Source organism: Epinephelus lanceolatus, chromosome 10, assembly GCF_041903045.1.
Source record: "Epinephelus lanceolatus isolate andai-2023 chromosome 10, ASM4190304v1, whole genome shotgun sequence".
Classification (NCBI taxonomy): Eukaryota; Metazoa; Chordata; class Actinopteri; order Perciformes; family Serranidae; genus Epinephelus; species Epinephelus lanceolatus.
In genome coordinates this window covers 9,230,001-9,253,550 of record NC_135743.1, presented here as the reverse complement: position 1 = coordinate 9,253,550, position 23,550 = coordinate 9,230,001, and the positions used below count along the sequence as shown (strand labels likewise).

General features: G+C 40.6%; 1 protein-coding gene across 2 annotated transcripts in view; it reads left to right on the top strand.

Moving 5' to 3' along the window:
* The window catches only part of ntrk1 (neurotrophic tyrosine kinase, receptor, type 1), a 72,506-nt gene that overhangs the window by 31,667 nt on the left and 17,289 nt on the right, over positions 1-23,550 (top strand). For both annotated transcript variants that reach the window (XM_033640321.2, XM_033640322.2), the window contains exons 7-15: positions 534-679; positions 7,151-7,289; positions 12,168-12,500; positions 16,536-16,553; positions 16,658-16,716; positions 16,808-16,910; positions 19,394-19,549; positions 19,857-19,987; positions 22,168-22,340. In XM_033640321.2, coding sequence (XP_033496212.1) covers positions 534-679; positions 7,151-7,289; positions 12,168-12,500; positions 16,536-16,553; positions 16,658-16,716; positions 16,808-16,910; positions 19,394-19,549; positions 19,857-19,987; positions 22,168-22,340 — 1,258 coding nt within the window. The remainder of the gene's footprint in view (positions 1-533; positions 680-7,150; positions 7,290-12,167; positions 12,501-16,535; positions 16,554-16,657; positions 16,717-16,807; positions 16,911-19,393; positions 19,550-19,856; positions 19,988-22,167; positions 22,341-23,550) is intronic.

Below are 23,550 nucleotides of genomic sequence, written 5' to 3'. Positions count from 1 at the left end.
CATGTTTACAGTAGGAAGTGCAACACGCTCAAATGATAAATACATCTAATGAAAACATTTTGTACATTCTGAATTTTTCAGGAGGAATTTTTGAGGAATAAGTAGCAGATGTCATTTCTAGCACAAATTCAAATTGGGATATTTTTTGTGGAAAAACATTAGACGCAAATTATTATTCAGTATTTTTCTGTATCTTAAAACACACCTGGAGGGGATCTTTAATTATATTATTGTAAGGTGCATGTGATGTGATGAATATTTGAAATGACGCAGCCTCATCAAATTGGCTTTAAAGGAAAAATAAAAACCATTTCTTGTTCCTATTCTTCATATTAACGTCTTCAACAAGCAGGTGCAGTGACATGCAGGGAAGAAACTGGCTCAGCATTGTTGTTTTAATCGCACAGAGCAGGAACATCTTGTTGCCAGGAAACATATGAGAGAGTTTTTGCCCTGTGTTATTTCTGCTCTTCACTCACTTGTACCACCACATTAGTGACCTGTGCTCATGCCGTTTCCTCTGCTGCTCCCAGGTCTGCCTGAGGTGACTATCATCGCCTCCAAAGATTCAAAGATTCAAGAAGGAGGCAACCTGACATTTACCTGTCAAGTGACAGGAAGTCCCACTCCCAGTGTGAGATGGCGAACTGATGAGCTCTACTCTCGCGTCTTTACCGAGGTAGTTAAGATTTTTCAGTGTGTGTGTGTGTGTATAAACCACACGGATATTAAGAAAAGTATTTTTTGTTTTTTTTGTATACACAACATCGATTGTCTGTCTATGCTGGAAAAGGGATATCTCATCCATTCTCTTCCTGAGGCTTCTTCTGTTTGAGTAGTTTTTCCTGAAACGAATCGAGGGTCGAAAACAAGAGGATGCTCTAAAGTCTTTGAGGCAAATTTGGGGTTTGTAATATCGGGCCATATAAAAGGGGCGTAACGGTACATAAATGTCACGGTTTGGTTGCAGAGGGTGTGAGGCCCTGTAGTGGGGCCTTATACAACCAAAGAGCTGTATGGAGATGCAAGACAGTGAGAACTTACGGAGATGGAAGAGCAGAATGGAGAGAAATGCAGATTACAATAGAGTGCCCCAGAGATGGTGTTTTTCTGTAGGCCGGATGTTAGCATCGCACTGGCTCTCTCGTCGAGCCTATGGGATTTCTCCATTGGATTTTGGATTACTGCAGAAAATAAGATCTGTGGCAAACAAATGTTAATGATAGCTACAAGTTTTGTTCAGCAGGCCCCATATAGGCTGAGTCCTTTGCATAGCCTATAAAATAATGGACGTAGCTACTGTGATGTCACCCATTGGTTTATTGACTCCCATTTTGAAGTCTCAAGTTCGGCATTTCAGCCATCTTGGTTTTTAAAGAGTCTGAAGTGACCTCATCTGAAAGAGAGGGTGAACCTGTAACGGAGCGAGGGGTAGGCCTGTCACGATAACAGATTTTGCTGGGCAATTAATTGCGTCAGAAATTATTGCGATAAGCGATAATATTGTGTAATATTGTGCTTTTAAGACCATTTTTATTATTGTTGTAATTTTGCTGTTTTTAGACCATTTTTTAAACTTATATAATAATAAAGGCATATTGATGCAAGTACACCCTTTTAAAGAGAAATAAACATTTATTTAATAAGAATATTTAGGAATGCAAAAAAAGAAAATTTAAATATCCGAAATAACACGTAAAAATATCAAAATAAATAAATAAAGACCTTATAAATACAAAAAAAAAAAATAGACTGTCAGTCTCTCACTCTCAGGTGTGCAGTTAAGTTGGTCGTATTCACTCTTGTTGTCCAGTCCCTTTGGTGGAGAGAGACGAGGAAAACAAACACGTATGAATATGGCAATTAATCGCAGCCGGAAAAGTTACCGTCTCCCTTTAAATTTACCATGCAATTAACCGTTTTACTGTATATCGCGACAGGCCTAGCGAGGGTGAATCTGATTGAGAAGCCAAGGACACTATCAGCAGACAGCCTGTTAATCAAAGCAGCCCGCCCTTCATACTATCTAACTCAATGCTTTAATTAAATGTAAATGTGTGAGTAATTAAAAATTTCACCCTACGGTTGTTGTCATGAAGGTCAAAATTAGCTACAGAGAGCAAAACTGTTTTTGGTACCAGGCTGTAAACAGGTTTACTTCTACTGTAAATGGGGCATTTTAACATAGGTGTCTATGGGAACTGACTGGCTTCTGGAGCCAGCCTCAAGTGGTCATTCAAAGAATGGCACCTCTGTGTTGGCTTCATTTATCAGGTGCGGCGGTTCCCGATTGGTCCTTTGCAGGGGCCCGGGTTCAATTCAAACCAGTGGCCCTTTGCTGCATGTCTCCCCTCCTTTCCTTTCACTCTTCAGCTTCACAATAATTAAAAGGCAAAAAAGCTTTAAAAATAATGTTTGAAAAAGAAAGAAAAAGAAAAAGGACATATTGTGCAGCCCTACAATGAGGCGCTCTTGAGCACCATGGACAATGCCTTGGATTTATCATTAAATGGTGACCTGCTGATATTTAAGCAGCACAATTGCTGATAGGCTATTTCAAAACCATGGCCCACACCATGGATTTTACCAATACTTTGCTTAAACTTCACTCAGAGAAAGGATAAAAATGTAAGGCAGACTAAACTACCAGCACAGTTAAGCAACTTTAGAAATAAATACACTGTTTGACATTCAGCGATAATGAATGCCCATACAGCCACATAGCCATATACTGTAGCTGCGTGGTTCCCAAACTCTCATGCCAAGCTCCCTTGAATTGATACAGATTAGGTTATGGACAACCATTTAAAAAGATTTTGCTTCAGGGACCTCCATCTGAAAAGATTTTTTATGTTAGATATTATTCAGACCAGAATTCTGTAGCTAGTTGTCATGTATAGTTGAGAAGATAATTGTAAATGAAATAAATAATGATTAGAATAGTCATTTTTGTGACTCTTACTCACACTGGGCTCACTTCTACAGTCAGTCAAATATGAAAATAAAATATTCCCAATTTTTCTGGGGACCTCCTGGAGCTCCCTCAAAGGATTTCACCAGTCGCCTGGTTGAGAACCACTGCTGTAGCCTCCACAGTCAAACCATACACTCAACAGCCACTTTATTAGGTACACCTTGCTGATACCAGGTCGGACCTTTTTTGCCTTCAGAGCTGCCTTAATGTTTTGTGGCATAAATCCAACAAGGTGCTGGAAACATTCTGTAGAGATTTTGGTCCATATTGACATGATGACATCACACAGTTGCTGCAGATTTGTTGGCTGCACATCCATGATGAGAATCTCCCGTTCCACCACATCCCAAAGGTGCTCTATTGGATTGAGATCTAGTGACTATGGACGCCATTGGAGTACAGTGAACTCATTGTCATATTCAAGAAACCAGTTTGAGATGATTTGAGCTTTGTGACATGGTGCGTTATCCTGCTGGAAGTAGCCATCAGAAGATGGGTACACTGTGGTCATAAAGGGATGGACACGCTCAGCAACAATACTCAGGTAGCCTGTGGTGTTTAAACCATGCTCAGTTGGTACTAAGAAAATCTCCCCCACACCATTACACCACCAGCAGCAGCCTGAAGCGTTGATACAAGGCAGGATGGATCCATGCTTTCATGTTGTTTACACCAAATTCTGACCCTACCATCTGAATGTGGCAGCAGAAATCCAGACTCATCAGACCAGGCAACGTTTTTCCAATCTTCTGTTGTCCAGTTTTGGTGAGCCTGTGTGAATTGTAGCCTCAGTTTCCTGTTGTTAGCTGACAGGAGTAGCACCTGGTGTGGTCTTCTGCTGCTGTAGCCCATCTGCTTCAAGGTTGGACGTGTTGTTGCTTCAGAGATGGTCTTCTGCACACCTTGGTTGGAACCAGTGGTTATTTGACTTCATGTTGCCTTTCTATCATATTGAACCAGTCTGACCATTATCCTCTGACCTCTGACCTCTGGCATCAACAAGGCATTTTAGCTCACTGGTTAGTATCTCTTTTTGGGACCATCCTCTGTAAACCCTAGAGATGGTTGTGCATGAAAATCTGAAATACAGCCCATCTGGCACCAACAACCATGCCACGTTCAAAGTCACTTAAATCACCTTTCTTCCCCATTCTGATGCTCAGTTTGAACTTGAGCAGGTAGTCTTTACCATGTCTACATTACTAAATGCAACAAGTTGCTGCCACGTGATTGGCTGATTAGCTGTTTGTGTTAAGGAGCAGTTGAACAGGTGTACCTAATAAAGTGGCCACACAAGACAACGACAACCAAGTGTGCAAGCACGGTCTGCGACACAAACAACAACAAACAACAGCATCTATGTCAAGAAGAAATAAATAATATGGAACTTACCAGTGACGTTTTCAGCCAACGGCTGTCAGTTAAACGTTACATCCATCAGAGAATCCATTGTAGCCGACATGAAACATCCAACATCCAAAAACTCCAACGCGTTCGAATACGTCAAAATCCAACGTATTCCCGAAGTACAATGACGTGACAAGATTCTTCCTCTAGTCTTCCTCCTTATTTACTGCGTCCGACTTGTACTTTCACCCCGTGTTAGCTAATTCAGACAGAAGACGGTTAAACTTAGCTAGCAACTCAGAAGGAAAAAGCGCACGCGCCTGCCTGCACTTGAAAGTCCGGTCATGCGCTGCATTCATGTGGCGTCGGAAAAATCGGAAAAATGAAATTCCCACTGGAGTGCCAGGGACAACAACTCCTAAAGTCGGCCTTTTTTAAAAAATTTTTTAGCTGTATTAAAAATAAAGGTGCAGAGTCAGATATCATAGATACCATATATTTTCAAAAAGACAAATTAAATACTTTTTTGAAGAAGGAAAGACACGGAAATTTTGGTACAGGAGTTGCCGAGGTGACTTAATACTGGCAACAGAAACATGCTGTGCATTCCAAAACCCATGCTGTGTCTCAAATCACGTACATCCATTAGTACACTTCCATGTAGTATACTATATGCACTATGTACTTATTGGGGTAGTGCACAAATTTCGACAGGGTAGTGTTGTCTCAAACCAAACACGGCCGTTGTGCACTTACTGTAAATGATGACCGCAAATTAGCTACTTAGCAAACTAGCATTAGCCTCTGCATTATCGTAAATTAACCCAATAAACATACTGCTGGCTTATACCCGACAACAGTATAGTGGTGCTTTGTGCAAAAACACATGTATTTGTACAATGCAGTGACGTTCACGGTCACACAGTCCTCGGCCGCCATTTCCAGTTTGAAAAGTGGTCCCTCCCCTTCTGCCACGTAGCCTAGATGGCGACCATTGAGGGCGGGAAGTGTCCATAGTTCCACACTCAACTTCTTGACCATTTTGAGTGCACCATCCGGGTACTCATAGTGCACTGCATTTTTCCATACTTCTCAGTGTGAACGCACTTATGCACTCAAAATATTAAGTGTAAGTACAGAAGTATGTGATTTGAGACACAGCTTATGTTTTCAGTAGGAATGTTTTGGGCTGAGTGCCACAGAGTCAGGAAGGCAGAAACTACTAAGACACAGGCTAACACACACTGGTTGTGATGTTGTGTGTTCATTCAAAGCAGAGGATCGCACTCAGAAATGTAACATTAAAAAAAAAACATGCTTAAGACCCATCACTCAAATATCTGAAGTCTATATGGGAGATTGATTTGGGGGTGGCTGTGACGGTGGAGCACTGGGGAAGAGCCCTTGAGGGGGTCCACACGGCCTCCATCTGTGCTAAGCACGGCCTCATTCAATTTAAGGGACAGTCAAACTCTCTAAAATGTTCCCAGATGTTGAATCCACTTGTGACAGGTGCAGACTTTCTCCTGCATCCTCAGCACACTCATTCTGGCTGTGTCCTAATTTGTTCGCTTATTGGAGTTCGATCTTCAAAACACTATCAGATAGCTTCCACAGGTTTTTTTTCTTAGCACTGAAAGTAAAACAAGATTTATCTCTAAAATAAAAGCTTCACTTTAAACTTCCTAACTACAGTAACATGTACGTCAAATGAAAGCTTGTCATCTATCCATATACACAAGTACTTGTATGAGGACACTCTTTCAATGGATTTATTGTCAGAAATTAAAATAAAATCATCAAGCAACTGTGAGCTTGAAAATATGTTAATGCTTGATCATCTGTCTGGCAATGCACAAAACGTTTCTGCCCATCTGTCCTTTGCTAGTATGACTTTTCCATTTCCAGACACCCAAATATGTTAAGTGGATTGCCAGACAAAAGATCATGGAAACTTCAATCAATGTTCCATCTCTGAATGCAATCCTCTCTTCTTTAAATGTATACTTGCATGAAGGATAATGCACCACTTGGTCAGAGCTCAGTGGCAACCCTACAGATAGTACCGGTAATGTGTTTCACATCTAATCTAACTGCTAATTTGTGGACAATAAGAAAAATATAGAACATCACCAGATGTCTTTATCCCACCGTCAACTTTTGTAGTCAAAAATGTTGTAGCAAGGCTGATGAGATCAAAAATATTAGTCCAATTCTTCCTTCCCTCCACTCGCTTCCTGTGAATTATTTAATTATTGTTCTAGAAGCACTAAGTGGTCTTGCTCCTACATTTACTTCTGAACTCCACAGCCAGAGACCTGAGGTCTTTCCTTTGTCTCTAGATTCAGGACTTTATCTTTTGGCAATAGCTTTTGCTCAGTAGCCTCCCCCAAAAAGTACGTAATTCCTTCCCCTCTTCCATTTGATCTCATTTTATTGATGCTTTCAAGCTTCGGCTCAAAAATGCACTCTCTTTCACCAACTCTTAACTGTCTGACTGTGTGTGTGTGTGTGTGTGTGTGTGTGTGTGTGTTTGTCCGAGGCCACTTGTCTGTGTGTAGGTTTTCTAAAAGTTGTGATTTTAATTTTATTTCACTCTTTGCTTTATTTTCTGCTCTTCTTACCATGCTGTAAAGCTCTTTAGATAAACTGTAGCTTAAAGCTGTATAAATAAAGTTCATGTGTAATCTATTGATCCACAGTGTAGTAAATTGGATCCCATTTCATCCCTCTAACCTATATAGTTCTAAGTCTAAGTGATCCATATGTAGTTGTGACCCAGCTGCATTAACCTCCTCTGCTCTTGTCTGCGCCGTCGGCTGCTGACAGAAGAGAATCTGGGGCTCCACATTAGAGCTGGTCCTTTTCCTCACCAACGTTTCCTCCAACGACAACCTGCACAACCTCACCTGCGAGGCTGAGAACCAAGCTGGGCCCGGGGAGGAGATGGTGCAATTGGACATTGAGTGTAAGTGCCTGGAAAATGAAAACCACACTCTTGAAAGCTCACGGGCTCAATACAAGTCATCGGGGCTTAATGGAGGTTAGGGCGAGAGCACACTGGGGCCATTTTTCTAGTGCAGGCAGGGTGGACAGCCAGAGAAAAGAAAAATGCACTGCACTGATTTCTTCTAAATGCCCCCTCTACAAATACGAGCATGTACCCACCATGCTTCTAATGGAGCTCTCTGTCATCTGCCACTCACTCTGGCAACTGGGGAGAAGTGTTAAAATAATATGAGTGAAGTGCTGCAGGTATGGCTGGTCATTTAATGCAGGAATACAATAAGAGGACAAAAGAAAGTGAACTTGCCTCTCTTCACTCTTAAAGAACTCCTTCACCTCGTGTACACTGTACTTCTAAATTACAGAAGCAGCTTGACCCAGGAGGTTTGCTGTTGTTTCCTCCTTTCAGATGCATTAGTGCATCTGGAAGTTGAGGAACACCGAGGAATGACAGCACCCAGCGGTCCCACACAAAACAAGAGTCAGATGCATTAGTGATACATTACTGAGAAAAAATACTGGCCAAACAATATCATATATCACCAACTCAGTGACACTCATTAGAAAACAAAGCCAAAAAAGAGCGGGGGCGCCAATCAGCTGAGGCCAAATGCACGAGCATCAAGGGACAGATAATGAACGTCAGGAAAATGGGGCTGATAACCCGTGCTAAGATCTGATTTGAGCCTGTGCTAATGGACTTTTCCCTCCTACTCCGGAAAACCGCTTCATCCGCAGTGATTGGCAGTCTGTAAATGCGTTAGTGCAGCTAATCTATCAACATCAGCCCCCCTGGTGGACGGACACTCGTTAACCGCTAGCCCTTTAATTACTCTTAATTATCTCCCAGAACAGTGGGTGTTTACTGCTGAGTGGCTCTCTGTGCCATTGATTCATGGTGCTCTGGCTTCTCTTTCATAAAACAGGTTTTCTGAATCATGTTTTTGCTATGTCATTTTTCACCTTTAAAGTGTGAATTCAGAGCGTAACTTTTACTAATACCCACCATCACATAAGTTAATATTTTGAATGCAAAGGTTCCACTTCACCATAAATCTGCCTGGACTGATGCCGGGAATCATTTTGTGTATTTGCCACATTTTCTCAAAATGTTCATTGTCTTATTCTTCAGTCAGAACTGAGCTGGCTCATTAAAGATAATTCCAGGCCTCCTTTTAACCCCTGCCGTGAAATAGCGCGTGTGAGTTTAGTAGGGGTCGCTAATGGATGATTAGTTTAATGTGAATAACAGCGCTAATTTTCACTCACTGCAACGGACTTCTGTGAGCTCCAGATAAAAAGACAAATGCCTCAGTATCCCCCTTAGCGCAGCACTTTGTGAGGCTGGGTCATGGGTTAAGAGCAGCAGACTTGTCAGTGCAGTATGAGGGGTCTCTGCACTTGAGAGTCGTGTTCGATCTAAATGAGGCCATTTCCTGTAACTTCACATCCAGAGGAGCTTCCAGGTAGCTTTTGTGGTCGGGGGCGCGACGACGACCAGGATTCATTATTCATAGCAGGTCAGAACAGGTTTGCAGTACAGATGGAGAACATTGATTCATGGAAACTCAGAGGGGAACCTGCAGGGTGTGTCCTCACCAAATGTTGACTTTAAGTTACACTTGATCAAGGTGCACATTCAGCAGTAGCATACATGCATTTAAAAGAGCATTTCTGTAATAATTAGACTCACAGGCGATTACTAGTAGTGAAAAGTAAGGACTGTTCTTTATTCTTCAGGAGGGTGTGACTGTTTATTTACCCTCCCTAAAGCTACAAATATTTTTCCTTGACTCTCTCTGAGCCACTAGGGAAAAATGCGTGACAAATAGGCCCTCACCAATTCTTTTTTTTAAAAATTCACACCAAATGTAGGCGTTGGGGCCGCTGCAATGAGCAAACAGCACAGAGGGAGCATAACCATCAAAATAAACAGCTAATTTCTTAAGCGAAATGCAAATCCTTCTCACAAGTCATATCACCATCATCGCAGAAGCTGTGTTCACTTTAGCAGAATGTGGGTGCCTGACAGCCACCTGAAACCAACCAAATTTAATAAGCCTACACATCACAGACACTCCCTCATGTGTGCACCACAGCAGCACACAGCTGGTATTTGCAACATGTGCATATAATGACCGTTTTAACAACTAAAAAATACACAGCAGTGACAGCAGCACCCAGAATAATATCAATATCCTGGAATGGTGGACGTCGTTAGATTTTAAAAACATCTTCTTTGAAGTTTAAAAGATAAAAGTTGAAATGAAACCGGAGTTGAAAAAAGCCTATTGTCATTCATACAGGAGTACAGAATGTTTTTTACAGAATCTGTTTAGTACAACTGGTTTATTTTTGACATTTTAAAGAGACATGTAGAATAAAGTGATTTTAATAAGATATTACTATTTGAAGCTCAGATTTGGTTATGTTACCAGACAGAAGCCTTTGTCGAGCATAATAATTAAATGATAATTGCTGTTTTTACAGTTTCTGTGTTATGATAAATGGAGTATTTTTGGTGATTTTTAGAGAAAACTTCCCTTTCAAACCCATTTCAACCATTTAAAGTTACATGTCCCTTCCCTAAGCTAAAATAAAAACCCTACGCCCCTCCTGAAACAACTGACGAACGATGTGAGAGTGGTCTCAAACGCACCACTCTGGAGACAGTTCGGGTAAAATAACAGTCTTTACTGGTCAAAAAAGTAGGTTTGGTACAGAGAGGGACTATTAGTGGAGGCAAACAAATCCAGTAGGGATGAGGCAGAGTCAGAGTCAGAGGCTAAATCCAAAAAAAAAAAACAAAACAAGAAAAGGACAGAGGGAAACAAAATGCTGGAACACTAGACACACAAGGACCTAAGACAAACTGGCACTGAGAGAAAACAAGACACACTAAATACTCTGGTGACACAGGTGAGGCTAATCAGGGCGGGACAGACAATCAGATGCAGGTGACGTCGTCAAAACGGAGGGAAAACACACAGGGGCAGGAAGTGAAGTGATCTGAAACGAGAGGAGATGTGAGTTTCAAAGTAAAACCCGAAACAACCTGAATTAATGAAATAAAATATATAACCGAAGAAACTGGAGCTGTGACACCTCCTAAGTGCTCAACAAATTATTTGACATGCCTCCCCCTATTATTCACCACCCTCCCCCCTTCATCAGAGGGAAATATTGTACTTTTTTCTCCACTACATTTTTTGACAGTTATAGATTACGTTAAGATTTTACATTCAAAACATATGATTAATTAACATTAATGATCAATCAGCAGATTATTTTCTCAGGTAAATGATCAATCATTTTGTCTATGTAATGTCAAAAATTAGTGGAAAAAAATGACAGTTTCCTGGAGCCCAAGGCAGTGTGTTCAAACATCTACTTTTTGTCCTACCAACCCCAAAACCCAAATTAATTTAATCTAAAATTATATATATATATATATATATATATAAAGAGAGAAGCAGCAAAACTTCACATTAGAGAAGCTGGAACCAGAGAATATTTGACATTTGAAACACCTGAAACAGTTAATCAACAACTGAAATAGTTGCAGATTAATTTGAGGTGTTGTTCCCTTTGCAAAGGGCTGGGCTAGCTGTATCCACCCCAGTCTTTATGCTAAGCTAAACTGACTGCTGACTGTAGCTTCAGATTCACCATGCAGACATGAGAGTGTAGAAATAAACTTTTCCTTTACTGTCCTGGTTGATATTCCATTTTAAAGATACCAAGAAGCAGTTTAACAGCTTGTAATTTAGCATTTCTTGCAAAGGAAAAAGTTTATTTTTGAATTTAAAATGTATTAAACCAGGAAAAGGCTCACTGAGGTTGCAGCAGCATGTCAAACAAAGTTGCAGACAAACAGCATGTAACGGTTACTGACATAAAAGAAAATAGATAAAAAATCAGAAATCACAGCATACCAACAAATCATGTCAACATATCCTGGATCAGAACGAGGCACATGTTTAGTCAGAGCATCTACAGCTTGATGCATCTTCCTCCAACTCTTTAAATCTGCTTTTGAAAACATTTAAGGAGACCAGCTACCCAAGACCCAAATCACTCTGTAGCAGATTACACGCTGCAGGGGCAGCATACTTAAATCCCATTTTAAGATGAACTTTGGGAACAGAGAAGGTCTTGTAAATATGTCACAGTGTAGATGGTAGCTTCCATTATTTTTCAGATGAATAAAGTTATATAGGTTACAAAGAAACAAGTTAATAATAGCCTTATAAATAAAGACATGACGCTGATTAAGTGTAGGGATGGACAGACTTGAAAAGTTTATTGTACAGTATCAAAAGCCTAACCCTAACCCGGTGGCGTCAGGGGGAAATGCAGCAGGACAAGGACGAAAATTAAGGCGGCAAAAGTCCAAGTGGGGCGAGCGGGAGAGGTTTTGGATGGGTCCAACGCTGACTTTCACCCAAGAGAGCGGTGTTCACGTCCCATAAGATTCTAAAGCCAAACCCTGTTCTTCTTTTTTCCTAAACCTAACCACGTGCTTTTGTTGCCTAAACCCAACCCAACATCAACAACCAGCACACCCAGGGTACCTTGAACATTGTATGTGGATGTGGAAAGTCCATGAACAGACGTCAATACGTGACGAGGTCGGAGTGAGAATGTGTTGGTTTCAACAAGTTGTAAATAAGAGTGGTCCTAAGAACAAACCCTGGGGCACACCATTTATTACCTTAAGGGAGCTAGAGGTGATGCTTTCAGCCTGGATACACGTGATCACGTTACTCATTTACTTTCCCAGTTTTCTACTTTCTTCTGTAACCACCTCTGAACTCCCAAATTTGTCATCTCCCAACAGTCCCAGTCAAAATCCTCTTCCTGAGGGACGCCGTGCAGCAGCACCACTGGTGTTTCCCCTTTGCTGTGGATGGAAACCCTGAACCGAACATCACCTGGCGGTACAATGGCAACGAACTCATAGAGGGCGTCTACAGATACACCCAGCTCATCCCCGATTCGAGCGACGGATCAGTGAAACACGGATGTCTCTTCCTCAACAAGCCCACCCACATCGACAACGGCTACTACACTCTGATCGCACAGAACAGGCTGGGAAGGGACGAGGCCACAGCCACTGGGAAGTTTATGGACAATCCCTTCGACCCGCTCGATCCTGAGGGGATAATTCCAGGTGAGTTCCTGAAACTGTTTTGGAGCTGCAGAATGTTTTTTCCAAGCAGCATGCTATAATGAGCAGAGGAGGCCATTAGGGCGGCTAAAAGAAGAATCTATCTGAATATCTTTTGATTTTGACACAGCTTGATCCAGCTTTGAAACAATGACTTAATTAATCTACACTTCACAATAAGGTCCCTGTAGTACTACGTCATTACAAAGTAATTAGTAAGAATGACATGGTAAATGACAGTAGTTTCAAACAAGTCTGCATCAAGGACTATATAGTATATAAATATACATGAATGAAACATTACGTGATGATTAGTTCTTAGAGATCTGTAAATCACATACTGACTACTTTCTTCATGAGTCATTCCTGATTAACTCTGAATCAGCCGGCAAGTGGTGCAAAACTAATAACCGCTCATAATCACCACTCACCATTGCAGTACTTCCAGTAAATATTAGTTTCTATTTTGTGCCTCCTATATTAATATTCATATCTGAATGTCATATTATTTTAGCATAGCTTAGCACAAAGACTGGAAGCAGGGGGAAACAACTAGTCTGACTGTGTCCAACGTTAAAACATCCCCCTCTAAAGCTCACTAAACGACACACTTTATCTGGTTTGTTTAACGTTTATGAAAACAGAAATGTTATTGTTTTACAGGGAGATATTAATTAATTACTTAAATATTAGTTTCTATTTTGTGCCCCCTCAAGCAATGTGGGGCATTATGTTATATCATAACATACCATAACCCGTTCAGATCCCCCAACCATTCCAGTGGACATAACTTTTCTAGGACGTCTACATCTATGCTTACTGCCATCTGACTCCACCTAAATGCACAGACTTGTATTTTGGGATGTACTCACTGCGGAAATTGAAGATATTTTGAGTCGTGATGACAAATACAATTTTATATACAATAAATATATATGCTATGTCTTCTAAAGCATCACTTTATTCATTCCTATGAGTTAACTGCCATAAAACTTCAATTAATAGCCTGGGCTATTATTTGCTAAAATCAATTAAATCAACAGGCCTATATTTGGGACAGACCTTTAATTCTTTCACAAAAAACTGTTGCTCAACAAAGATCGGGAATATAATCAAATTGTTTATTTAAACCAGTTTGAATATCACTTGTATAAAAATCGTAGCCTGGAAATCCAGACCCAAATCTAGAAAGATTTAGGGTCTGGCTATGAGTAATGAAAATGGCCCAACTCGAGGGGCGGCACCAAGCATGCATTTGTAAATATCACCGCACGCAACTGGATAACACTACGACCGATCAGAACAATACACGGGGTGACATATCCAGAGCTTAGCTACCAGCAGAGCTAACTGGTAGATTAGACGCTTGCCGTATCCGGTCGGCAAAACAGCAAAAATGTCCTTCTTGCAAAGGAAAGATTTGAGCGCCGTCTTCTGTTCCTCTTTTAGAGGAAAAAGTCAAGTCTAACTCGTTCATTGTAGCTGCCAAAGCCGTTTCAAACAGCTGGTGTTCATCCGTAGCCATCTTGCAATGTTTGCTGCCTGATTCTGAACTTCGTCGTCGCAGCGCTGTCGTCATCTGTTTAGCTCGCCTCTGGCCCGCCTATATCAGATACACCGATGTGATTGGTGCAGCTCGGCTCCAACGGCATGGGTAATGAACATCATTACTGATTGCCAGAGTGACTCGCTGAGCAAATTCAAATTGTGCTCTAGCGAGAACTCTGGATTTCCAGGGTATAAAAATCGGGCTTCAGATAACATATCAAGTATGAATCATTCATTTGATCTAGCTCAGACAGACAGAGCATCAGAGAGCGTACTTGAGGATTACGACCCCAGGCATACCAACACAACACCACTTTAACCTGTTAAAACAATACTCACAACTTAAATTCATTTTTTATGAAAAACCCTTTTGATTCTTTTTATCCGAGGACCATTACGGACTAAAAGAATATTAATAACTTGCAGGCTAATCAAGGAATAGACACATAATCCGAAAAACTTCTATTAAAAAATGAACCGCTTGGTAACCAGACCAGGCCTCTATTTGAGACAGGCCTTTATTTGTCAAAATGTGAAACCACACCGGCTAGTGAAAGGGACTGGGCGTTTAATTGGGACTAGGTTTTTAATTGAAGTTTTACGGTAAAGATATAAATTAATTTTTATTTGTTTAAAAAAAAAAAAAAAGGGCCGGTTAAGACTATTTATTGACTGTTAAGATTCTTTTTTCTGCTGTAATGGACATTAAAAATAACACAATAAAGTATCGTAATAAAAAAAACTTATGAGTGCATTTCGAGGAGAAATCCACCGTTACAGTTTTTTTGTTTGTAACATAATTGGGTTCTAAACAGGTTTACATTCACATCCACATGTCATATTCTGCTTTAAAGTCAGTTGAATCAATCAGTGTTTAGTATGATAGTTTAATAGTTTTTTAAATAGATTTAAACATTTTTAGATGTGAATATGGAGCTGTGAGGAACAGCTAGAACACAGCACACAAACTGCTTTCATCCAAGTGTATTAAGTATTTATATTTGCAAAACATTTTCTACATCTACAAAAGTAATATTTTACTGATAAACTGGGATGCAAAAAGCTAATCAGCTCCCAGGTCTGGCTCCATAGGTATTGCACAGACATGAGAGTGGACTACTGCCAAGTAATGTATTGTACATTAGTAGAGCAAGGCTTTACAAGGTGCATGATTGTTAACATAGAGGTTTGTTCTGTAGAAATTAAGAGGCAGTGGATGCCGGATAGTGTGAAAAGTGCTACTTCCGGTCAGAGGTGGGTAGTAACTAGTTTCATTTACTCAGTTACATTTACTTGAGTAACTTTTTTGATAAATTGTACTTTTCAGAGTAGTTTTAATGCAAAATACTTTTTACTTTTACTTGAGTTATATTGTTTTAAAGCAACAATACTCTTACTTGAGAACAATATTTGGCTACTCTACCCATTTCTGAGTACATAATTACACACATATATATATATATATATATATATATATATATATATATATACATATATATGTACAGTATATATAAGAATATATTTGTGTTTCTTGTGCCTTGATTTATGTTATGTTTGTAAAGATTTAATTTATTTTTGTTTTAGTTAAAGGGGTATCGTTTAAAATACATGAATTTGCAGATTATTATTTTTGATTGATTACGTTCATGTTCTTATTTTAAAAATAAATCAGACGTTACTCAACAGTTACTCAGTACTTGAGTAGTTTTTTCACCAAATACTCTTTTACTCTTACTCAAGTAATTATTTGGATGACTACTTTTTACTTTTACTTGAGTAATATTGTTCTAAAGTATCAGTACTCTTACTTGAGTACAATATTTGGCTACTCTACCCACCTCTGCTTTCGGTCAATCGGAGAGACTTATTTTCATAGTGAAAAGAATATTTATTAGCATGTGCACTTAAGAATGAAAAATGTGAAAAGTCTTTGGCGATTAGACCCCTTAGAACCCCCCAGGTCCAGATGCTGGTGGTGGTAGAGGTGGTGAAGATGAAATGAGGATGTGGAGAAGATGGAGAAGTGCTGATGATCTGAATGAGGAAAGGAATGAGTCTTTGTTGAGCTCATCCTGGACTCTGGACATGATGGGTGGAACTGAACGGGTGGAGGAGGATGGGACAATTCTGCCTAAAATGATAGCTGACAGCAGCAGAGGAAAGAGCAGATTTATAATTTGGCAGTGGCATCCTGATTGGCTGATGGAGATAGCAGCGAAGTTTGATTGGATAACTCGGGGAGTGAACACCCATAGTCAGCTGATTAGAGGAAGCAGTGGGAGTGGGAGGGAGAGAATTGTGAATGGACCAACAGACTTGTGGTGTCCTCACAGTCATCATCAGATTAAAGTTTAGTATTGAAACAGGATGTGTGAAGGTTTGATATGTTGCAGAATAGCCAGTGCACCCTTTGAATGCACAGCCTGCATCTTTGGTTCTCTGTAACATGTATCCATAAATGTGTTTGTGTTCTTGCTTCCCTCCCACTAGTTCCTGATCCCAATCCAAGTAAGTCCTGGATTGATTTTTACTTTGCATGTTTCCTCAACACTGCATGGACTTTGTGGGAAGTCTTTTTTAAGCCTTTAACAAATCTCACTGCTGCCTTTCAGTTCCTACAAACAAATCCGACATGGACGTCACAGAGAATGCAGAGAGTCCAGTGTTTGTGGTACGTCTGCCTGTCATCATTCAGTGCAAATATGTAATGAGTATCAGTGATGTTGATGAGTGTAACTGCAAACCTGTCTTTGTTTGAACAGGTGTCTGTGGCTGTGGGTCTTGCTGTGTTTGCCTGCACTTTTCTCCTCATCATGGTTTTGGTTATTAACAAGTGTGGCCAGCATTCCAAGTTTGGGATTCACCGTAAGTAAAAACACATTATTTAATTTACTGCATGCACAATATAGCTGTCTCTTGCCTAACTCTCTGTAAAAAAAATGCAACTTGTTGTTTTTATGCCAAGCTAAGCGGCTGTTTTTGTCTGGCTTCAGATGTAGCAACAGACATGGGAGTGATATCCATTTTGTCATCTTACTCGATTAGAAGAGAGAGAATTTTTGACATACAGTATGTGTAGTTTTTGGACAAGCCGGGGATCATGTAGGTTTACATTACCAAAGATTTATGACAGAATCACTTGACAACACCGACTCCCGTGTGCGCACGGCGAGAGAGGAGAGGGAGAGACGCTGTGCTGTTGCCGGAGGAGCCGCTGAATGAGTTCCCTCTGAGCGATAAAAGAGTCTGAGAAGTCCAGGGCTGTTCATAAAACATTCAGGACGCCACAGTTTATTCCACACTACTGAAGATGCTCCTCTTTTTGGAACCTCTGCGGAATCAGTAATAATTTTGCTTTCAGCCATGCTTGTTGTTGCCGTGGGTAACAATATAATGTCAATATGTTAACAAGTCAAAATATCGCAAGTATCACGATATGAATTCATATGATATTTAAAATTATACCAGTATTATCGTGGACAAGATGATATAGCCAACCACCATCTACTGTAGGTAATACACTAAAAAACAATATATGGTGTCAGTAGATAATGTTTAAAATAAAGATGTCTTTCTTGCATAAAAAATTATGTCTATTTTATTAAAGTGTTTTAGTCAGTTGACAACTTATTTTAAGAAGTTGGTTAAAATCAAAAGCATTTTTAACATTTTTTAATAGTATGGAATAAAAATAAATAAGTTGGAATATCTTAAATAGAATAATTTCACCCCTAAATATCACCAAAACTTTTGGATAAATATTACGTTGGTTCAGCTTAATTATTTTGAGGTTGAACCAAATTATTTTAGTTAGTTGAGATTGATAAGATTCAATAATGCCAAAGTTGGAACTGCGTAAAAAGATGCATGTCAATTGCTATCTTATGTTTTTCTAAGTGGATTCTTTTCCAGAGTGTGTGGACTAAGTACCTCACACAACCCACTTCAAAAGATCCAAACTATTGGGGCATTGGTAGCGTAGTGGATCGTGCCAGTGCCCCATGTACAGAGGCACCTGCCTCGCAGCAACGGCCGGGGGCTCAAATCCGGCCTGCGGCTCTCTGCTGCGTGTCACCCTCCACCTTTTCTCTCTCCCCATTTCACACACTGTCCTGTCAATTAGAGGCAAAAAGCCTATAAAAATAATCTTTAAAAGAAGATCCGAACTATCCCTTTAACGCACAGACATGAGAGTGCAATGCTAAACTGAGCACTCTTGTAATCAGCTCTGTGACTACAATAAAAAAAAATCTTTGGCAAATCAAACTGCATTGGGAACCGCTGAAAGTTTTACCCATGGCATCAAGACTTCTTTCAAACAACAGGTTCGGCGTCAAAATTACTTTTTGTGAAAGTCATTATCGCAGAGAGTGCCCGATTACGTGGCTTTCCGTATCACTCATATAATCAAGCTTCCATATCTCTCTATGATATTTCCATGCTGTATTAGTGCGATCAAAAGGAACCTAACTCAGTAGATGACATCGTCTCAGCCCAGAACCACAATCCGAAGACGTATATGCAAACTTGAATGAGCCATAATCAAAGGTTCTGCCAAATTATTGTTTCAAACCACAGATGGTTCTGTCAGGCTCTCAGAAGGTACTGCTCAGGAGAGACTGGCTAATATAGGATTTCCACTGAGCTGTAACTTTGCACACAGGCAGCCGCTGTGTCAGCCAGGCTAAAGTGCCTTAATTACTGCATGAGAATGGCGGCAGAAACCTCCCTTGGCCACCGCCACGTGGTGAGGGCCATTAAAGAAGATGGATGGATGGATGGGTGGATGGAGGAACAGCTAGACGTGATATAGCTCCACTCGGACCCCACCCCCAAACACACACAGATCTACCCTTCTCACTCTCAAAGTGCCTAAGTGGGCCTGATTGCCTAAGTGGACCCTGCTCCCTCTTTCCTTCCCTCCATCGCTCCTGTGCTCTCTCTTTGTTGTTCCATTTTCTGCCGTGTTGGACTCTAGGGGTTCTGTGGTTTGCCTTGCTGAGTGGGGTTTTACAATTTGGACCCCACTTGTTTGGCTTTTAATACGCACTGTAGTCAGGGGTTGCTAACCATTCATGCTTCCTTCCCATTTTTTCTCCAGTTCAATGTGTCCTGATTGCCGCATGGTTGATGATGGTGATTATTAGAGCCTTGTCATCATCATCTGTCGCCATGGCACCAACAAACGTGTAGCCAAGTTGGTGGCGGAGAAGGCTGATTCCACGAACGGGAAAAAATGAGTTCTGAATTTTCTTTTGATGGCCGCTGCAATCACAAGTGGTTGGAGGCTGATTAGGTGTTACACATCGCTCAGTTTTGCTTGTTTGTATCCCTCCCCGTTTCATTAGGCTCATCAGTTTTGGGCACGGAGGATGACCTCGCCGTGTCACTTCGTTTCATGAACTTTGGGACCAGCCCGCCTTCCTCAGATGAAGACTCTGGTTTATCCAGCTTTGTAGAGAATCCACAGTACTTCTGCGGCATCATCAAGGAGAAAGACATGTGTGAGTGTTGATGCTGAACTCGTTTCCACTCCAATGACGGTTGTGATTAAATCCACACTCATGCTCATTCCCCAAGATTTAATGACATTTTGGTGTCTGGATTGTTTGTGTTATTATTCACACTTTATCATGTCAGGTGTTTTGGTCACTGTCTGTCTTTTCTTTAATGTCTGTAATATTTGTTTTTTGTCTGCCGATTACAAGAGGCACAAAGTGGTGAAATCTTATGCAAATACAATAAACTTTTGGTGCAAGCACGACATAATTTCACCCAGATTTTCAAACCTTTTCTGTGTTTCATGATCAGGTGTCCAGCACATTAAACGGCAGGACATTGTGTTAAAGTGGGAGCTGGGCGAAGGAGCGTTTGGCAAGGTTTACCTGGCAGAGTGTGCCAACCTGAGCCCTGACAGCGACAAGATGCTGGTCGCAATCAAGGTAAGTGAATTGACACAGAAACACAGCTTTTTTTCTATTGATCAGGAGTGGGGGGACAAATCGATACATAATCGTATGACAATATATTTGTGTGGCAATAATGCATCAATACAGGAATGCTAAATGTCTTTTTTTTTTAATTATATAAATGATTACGATTGCAAATACAATCACGTTTCCCTGCTTCCCTTCACTGGTTCCTGTGCAGCAGGGTTGGTCTTTGTTGCACTGTTATAGTCTTTAAAAAGCAAAAGCAGCATGTGTGTACATTCAGTAGGCTATATCTTCAGTAGCTAGCTAGCTAACCCTACACTTTTCAGGGTTTGATTTTGGTTTTGGAACAGGGAAGAAACGTATATCTTTTTCCAATCTCTCCAGGTAACGAGTATCATTAATACACGACGTGCACCAGGCACAACATTTAGCTCCAAATCCACAAAACCAGCCTGAAAATGAAGGAAATCTGAAACGAAGAAAGAAGTAAGAAGTAGACATGTAAAAAGGCAAATTTTGGTGTTGGATTGGTCACAAAACACAGGACTTTCCCTCAAGAGACCAGTGTGAGGAAGTGTGCGAAACCAAGTGAATTCTGAGTCATTTCAAGGTACATCTTCACCACTTTTCTTGAAGGGTCAATTTGCAGTTGAAAAACAGTAATAAATCCCAATTTATTGCAATATATGTTATCACAATACTCAGCATATTGCAAAAGGTTTAAAACCTTAATAATATTGCATCTTTATTCAAGTATCTTGATATTATCATATCATAGGGCCTCTGGTGATTCCCACCCCTACCATTAATGTGGTTTTACTCCCTCTAAACATAAAACAAAAGAGAAAAGCAGTAACTGTATTTTTTCTTTGGATTTTAAAATTGCTATATTTAAGTAGTTCAGCTTATTGCATGACATCCGCCATCGCTCTCCTCTCTTCCACTCAGCTCTCTACTGTCCACTGTCTAACAAAGGCAAAAGCACCCAAGAAATAAATATCAAAAAACAAAGCTAAAAGAATAATTCACCAGCGACCATTTGTATATCAATTACTCACTTTGTTTTACTTTGAATTCGTGAGGGAAACTTTGTTTTTCAGGCAGGCCTCCACAGAAGACGGAGAATCCAAAAAGGTGAACATTCCTCATGACTCAAAATCATGGGAGACCACGTTTAACAACAGCAAATCTATATCAAAATATCTGTTTACAATCTCTCACACAACTTGTGAAGTATAATCCAAGCCCTATTTATCCAGGCGTATGTTCAGTACTTCCCAAACACATGCATTTTAGCAAAAACATTACAGTATAAAACACTTTCGCCTATGAGTAGCACAACCTGAGCATGCCTAGCAGAGTTCACATGCACTTGTGCCAGGCACGCTATTTAGCCGTGCATGAGACTGTTTGTACTGACATGTTTTTAATTGTCATGTTGTAGCGTTAGGGAAGCAGTGAACGTACAACCAACTGGATAAATGAGACTTGGATTTTACTGCGGGAGTTGTGTGAGAGTTGTGTAAAGGGATGTCTTTAAAATAGTTTTGCTGTTGTAACTTCAATTTAAGTAAAAGGTTCGCCTTTTTTGGATTCTCTGTTCACCTTGGAGGCATGAGAGGAAAACAGTTTTCTTCACAAATTCAAGGTAACACGTGGTGAGTACTTGATGCACCATTTTGAAGGTAAAGTATTCCTTTAAGTACTCGCAAAAAGCTACTTGATACCACACCAACAAGAGCAACAGTAAATACACTGCACTTATACTTTAATCCTCCATACACTGAAATAACATCCTGTGGTTTCAGAGTGAGATGTATTGTTGAGGACGGTCGGGTGGTTTAATACACGGCTCATGTTACAACAGGTTAATGCAAACCACAGCGACTAAAAACAGGACGATGAATTTGGCTCTGCTCGGATTTATCTCCCCATTAATCAGACTTGTGCTTTTATTGCAACACATCATCACTCACAAGCAGGGGCGTAGCCAGGAGTTCAGCGCCAAATGAAAAACTCCTCATTAACACACACAGTCCTCTACAACAGCATTGTCACATACTTTTCTATCACACAATTTATTGCACTCTTCACTGTTGCTGGCTTTTTTTAAAAACACTTTTTACTTTTAAATTAAGCTTATTAATTAGCATCTTCATGTCAATTCCTTGCTTATGTGGTCACAGACTCTAAAGGACGCCAACGAGTCGACCCGGCAGGACTTCCAGAGGGAGGCGGAGCTGCTGACGGTGCTTCAACACCAGCACATTGTGCGATTCTACGGCGTCTGTACAGACGGAGAGCCGCTGGCCATGGTGTTTGAATACATGAGGCACGGAGACCTCAACCGATTTCTCAGGTACGTAGCAGCCCTGCTCATAATGCTCTGAGGAGAGTGCCATTCACACAACTGTCCATCCCTGCTGATCAAAGTGTTGATATCATAAGGGAGCATATTAGAAACTGAACCACATGTTGGAGGTGAGCCAGCAGCGAAATGGGAAAAGGAACCATCATTAATATTATTTACACTGGAGCTGAGACAAGAAATCAGTTGACAGAAATTTATCCAGAATTTAAGAAAGAAAATACAAAGAATCTAGTTTTCAAATGAGAATATTTGATATTTTTCTGAATCTTGTATGATATTAAACTGAATATTCTTAGCTTTGAAACTGTGGGTCGGACAAAACAAGCAATTTAAATATCTTTATTTTGGCTTCACGACATTGTGGATCAATCTTTTCTGTCATTTCACAGACCAAACAATTTGTCAATAATCGGGAGAATATTAGGAAAGGAACAGTTTAAAGGAACAGTTCACCCCAAACCCCCCACCCTGAGTTCAAACCAGGAACCCCCTTGTTGTTGTTAGGTGACAATGCTATCCACTGTGCCACCATCCCAGGGTGGGGGAGCCCCTCTGTGAGTAGCTTATGTTCTCCCCATGTCAGCGTGGGTTTTCTCCAGGTACTCCAGCTTCCTCCCACAGTCCAAAGACATGCAGGTTAATTGGTGACTCTAAATTGTCCGTAGGTGTGAATGTGAGTGTGAATGGTTGTCTGTCGCTATGTGTCAGCCCTGTGATAGTCTGGTGACCTGTCCAGGGTGTACCCCACCTCTTGCCCAATGTCAGCTGGGATAGGCTCCACTAGATGGAACTTGGCTTGTGGTGCTCAAAGTGCCAAAAAATACATTTGAAAAACTGAACATCAATGTCTCTTTGCAGAAATTATGAGACCCGGTTACTCAAGATAATCCACAGACCTTGTAGTGAGCAGTTTCAAGTAGGAACTACTTTCTTTCGACTGAGCTACACCCTCAAACCATATTACTGTGCAAAAGGAAGGGTGCATACACCTATGGATTGGGCTCATGCTCAGAAAGTGCAAAGTGTAAACATTAATGGCGCCCTTCCTAGCTAAGCTGTAACGTTAGCTAGCTCAGCGGTGCTAGGTAAGCTAGCAGTAGATGCACAGTTCCTCTTGCACAGTAATATGGTTGACGGGATAATGCAGTGAAAGAAAAAAGTTCCTATATAAAAGTGAGTAACCAGGTTATGATTTCTG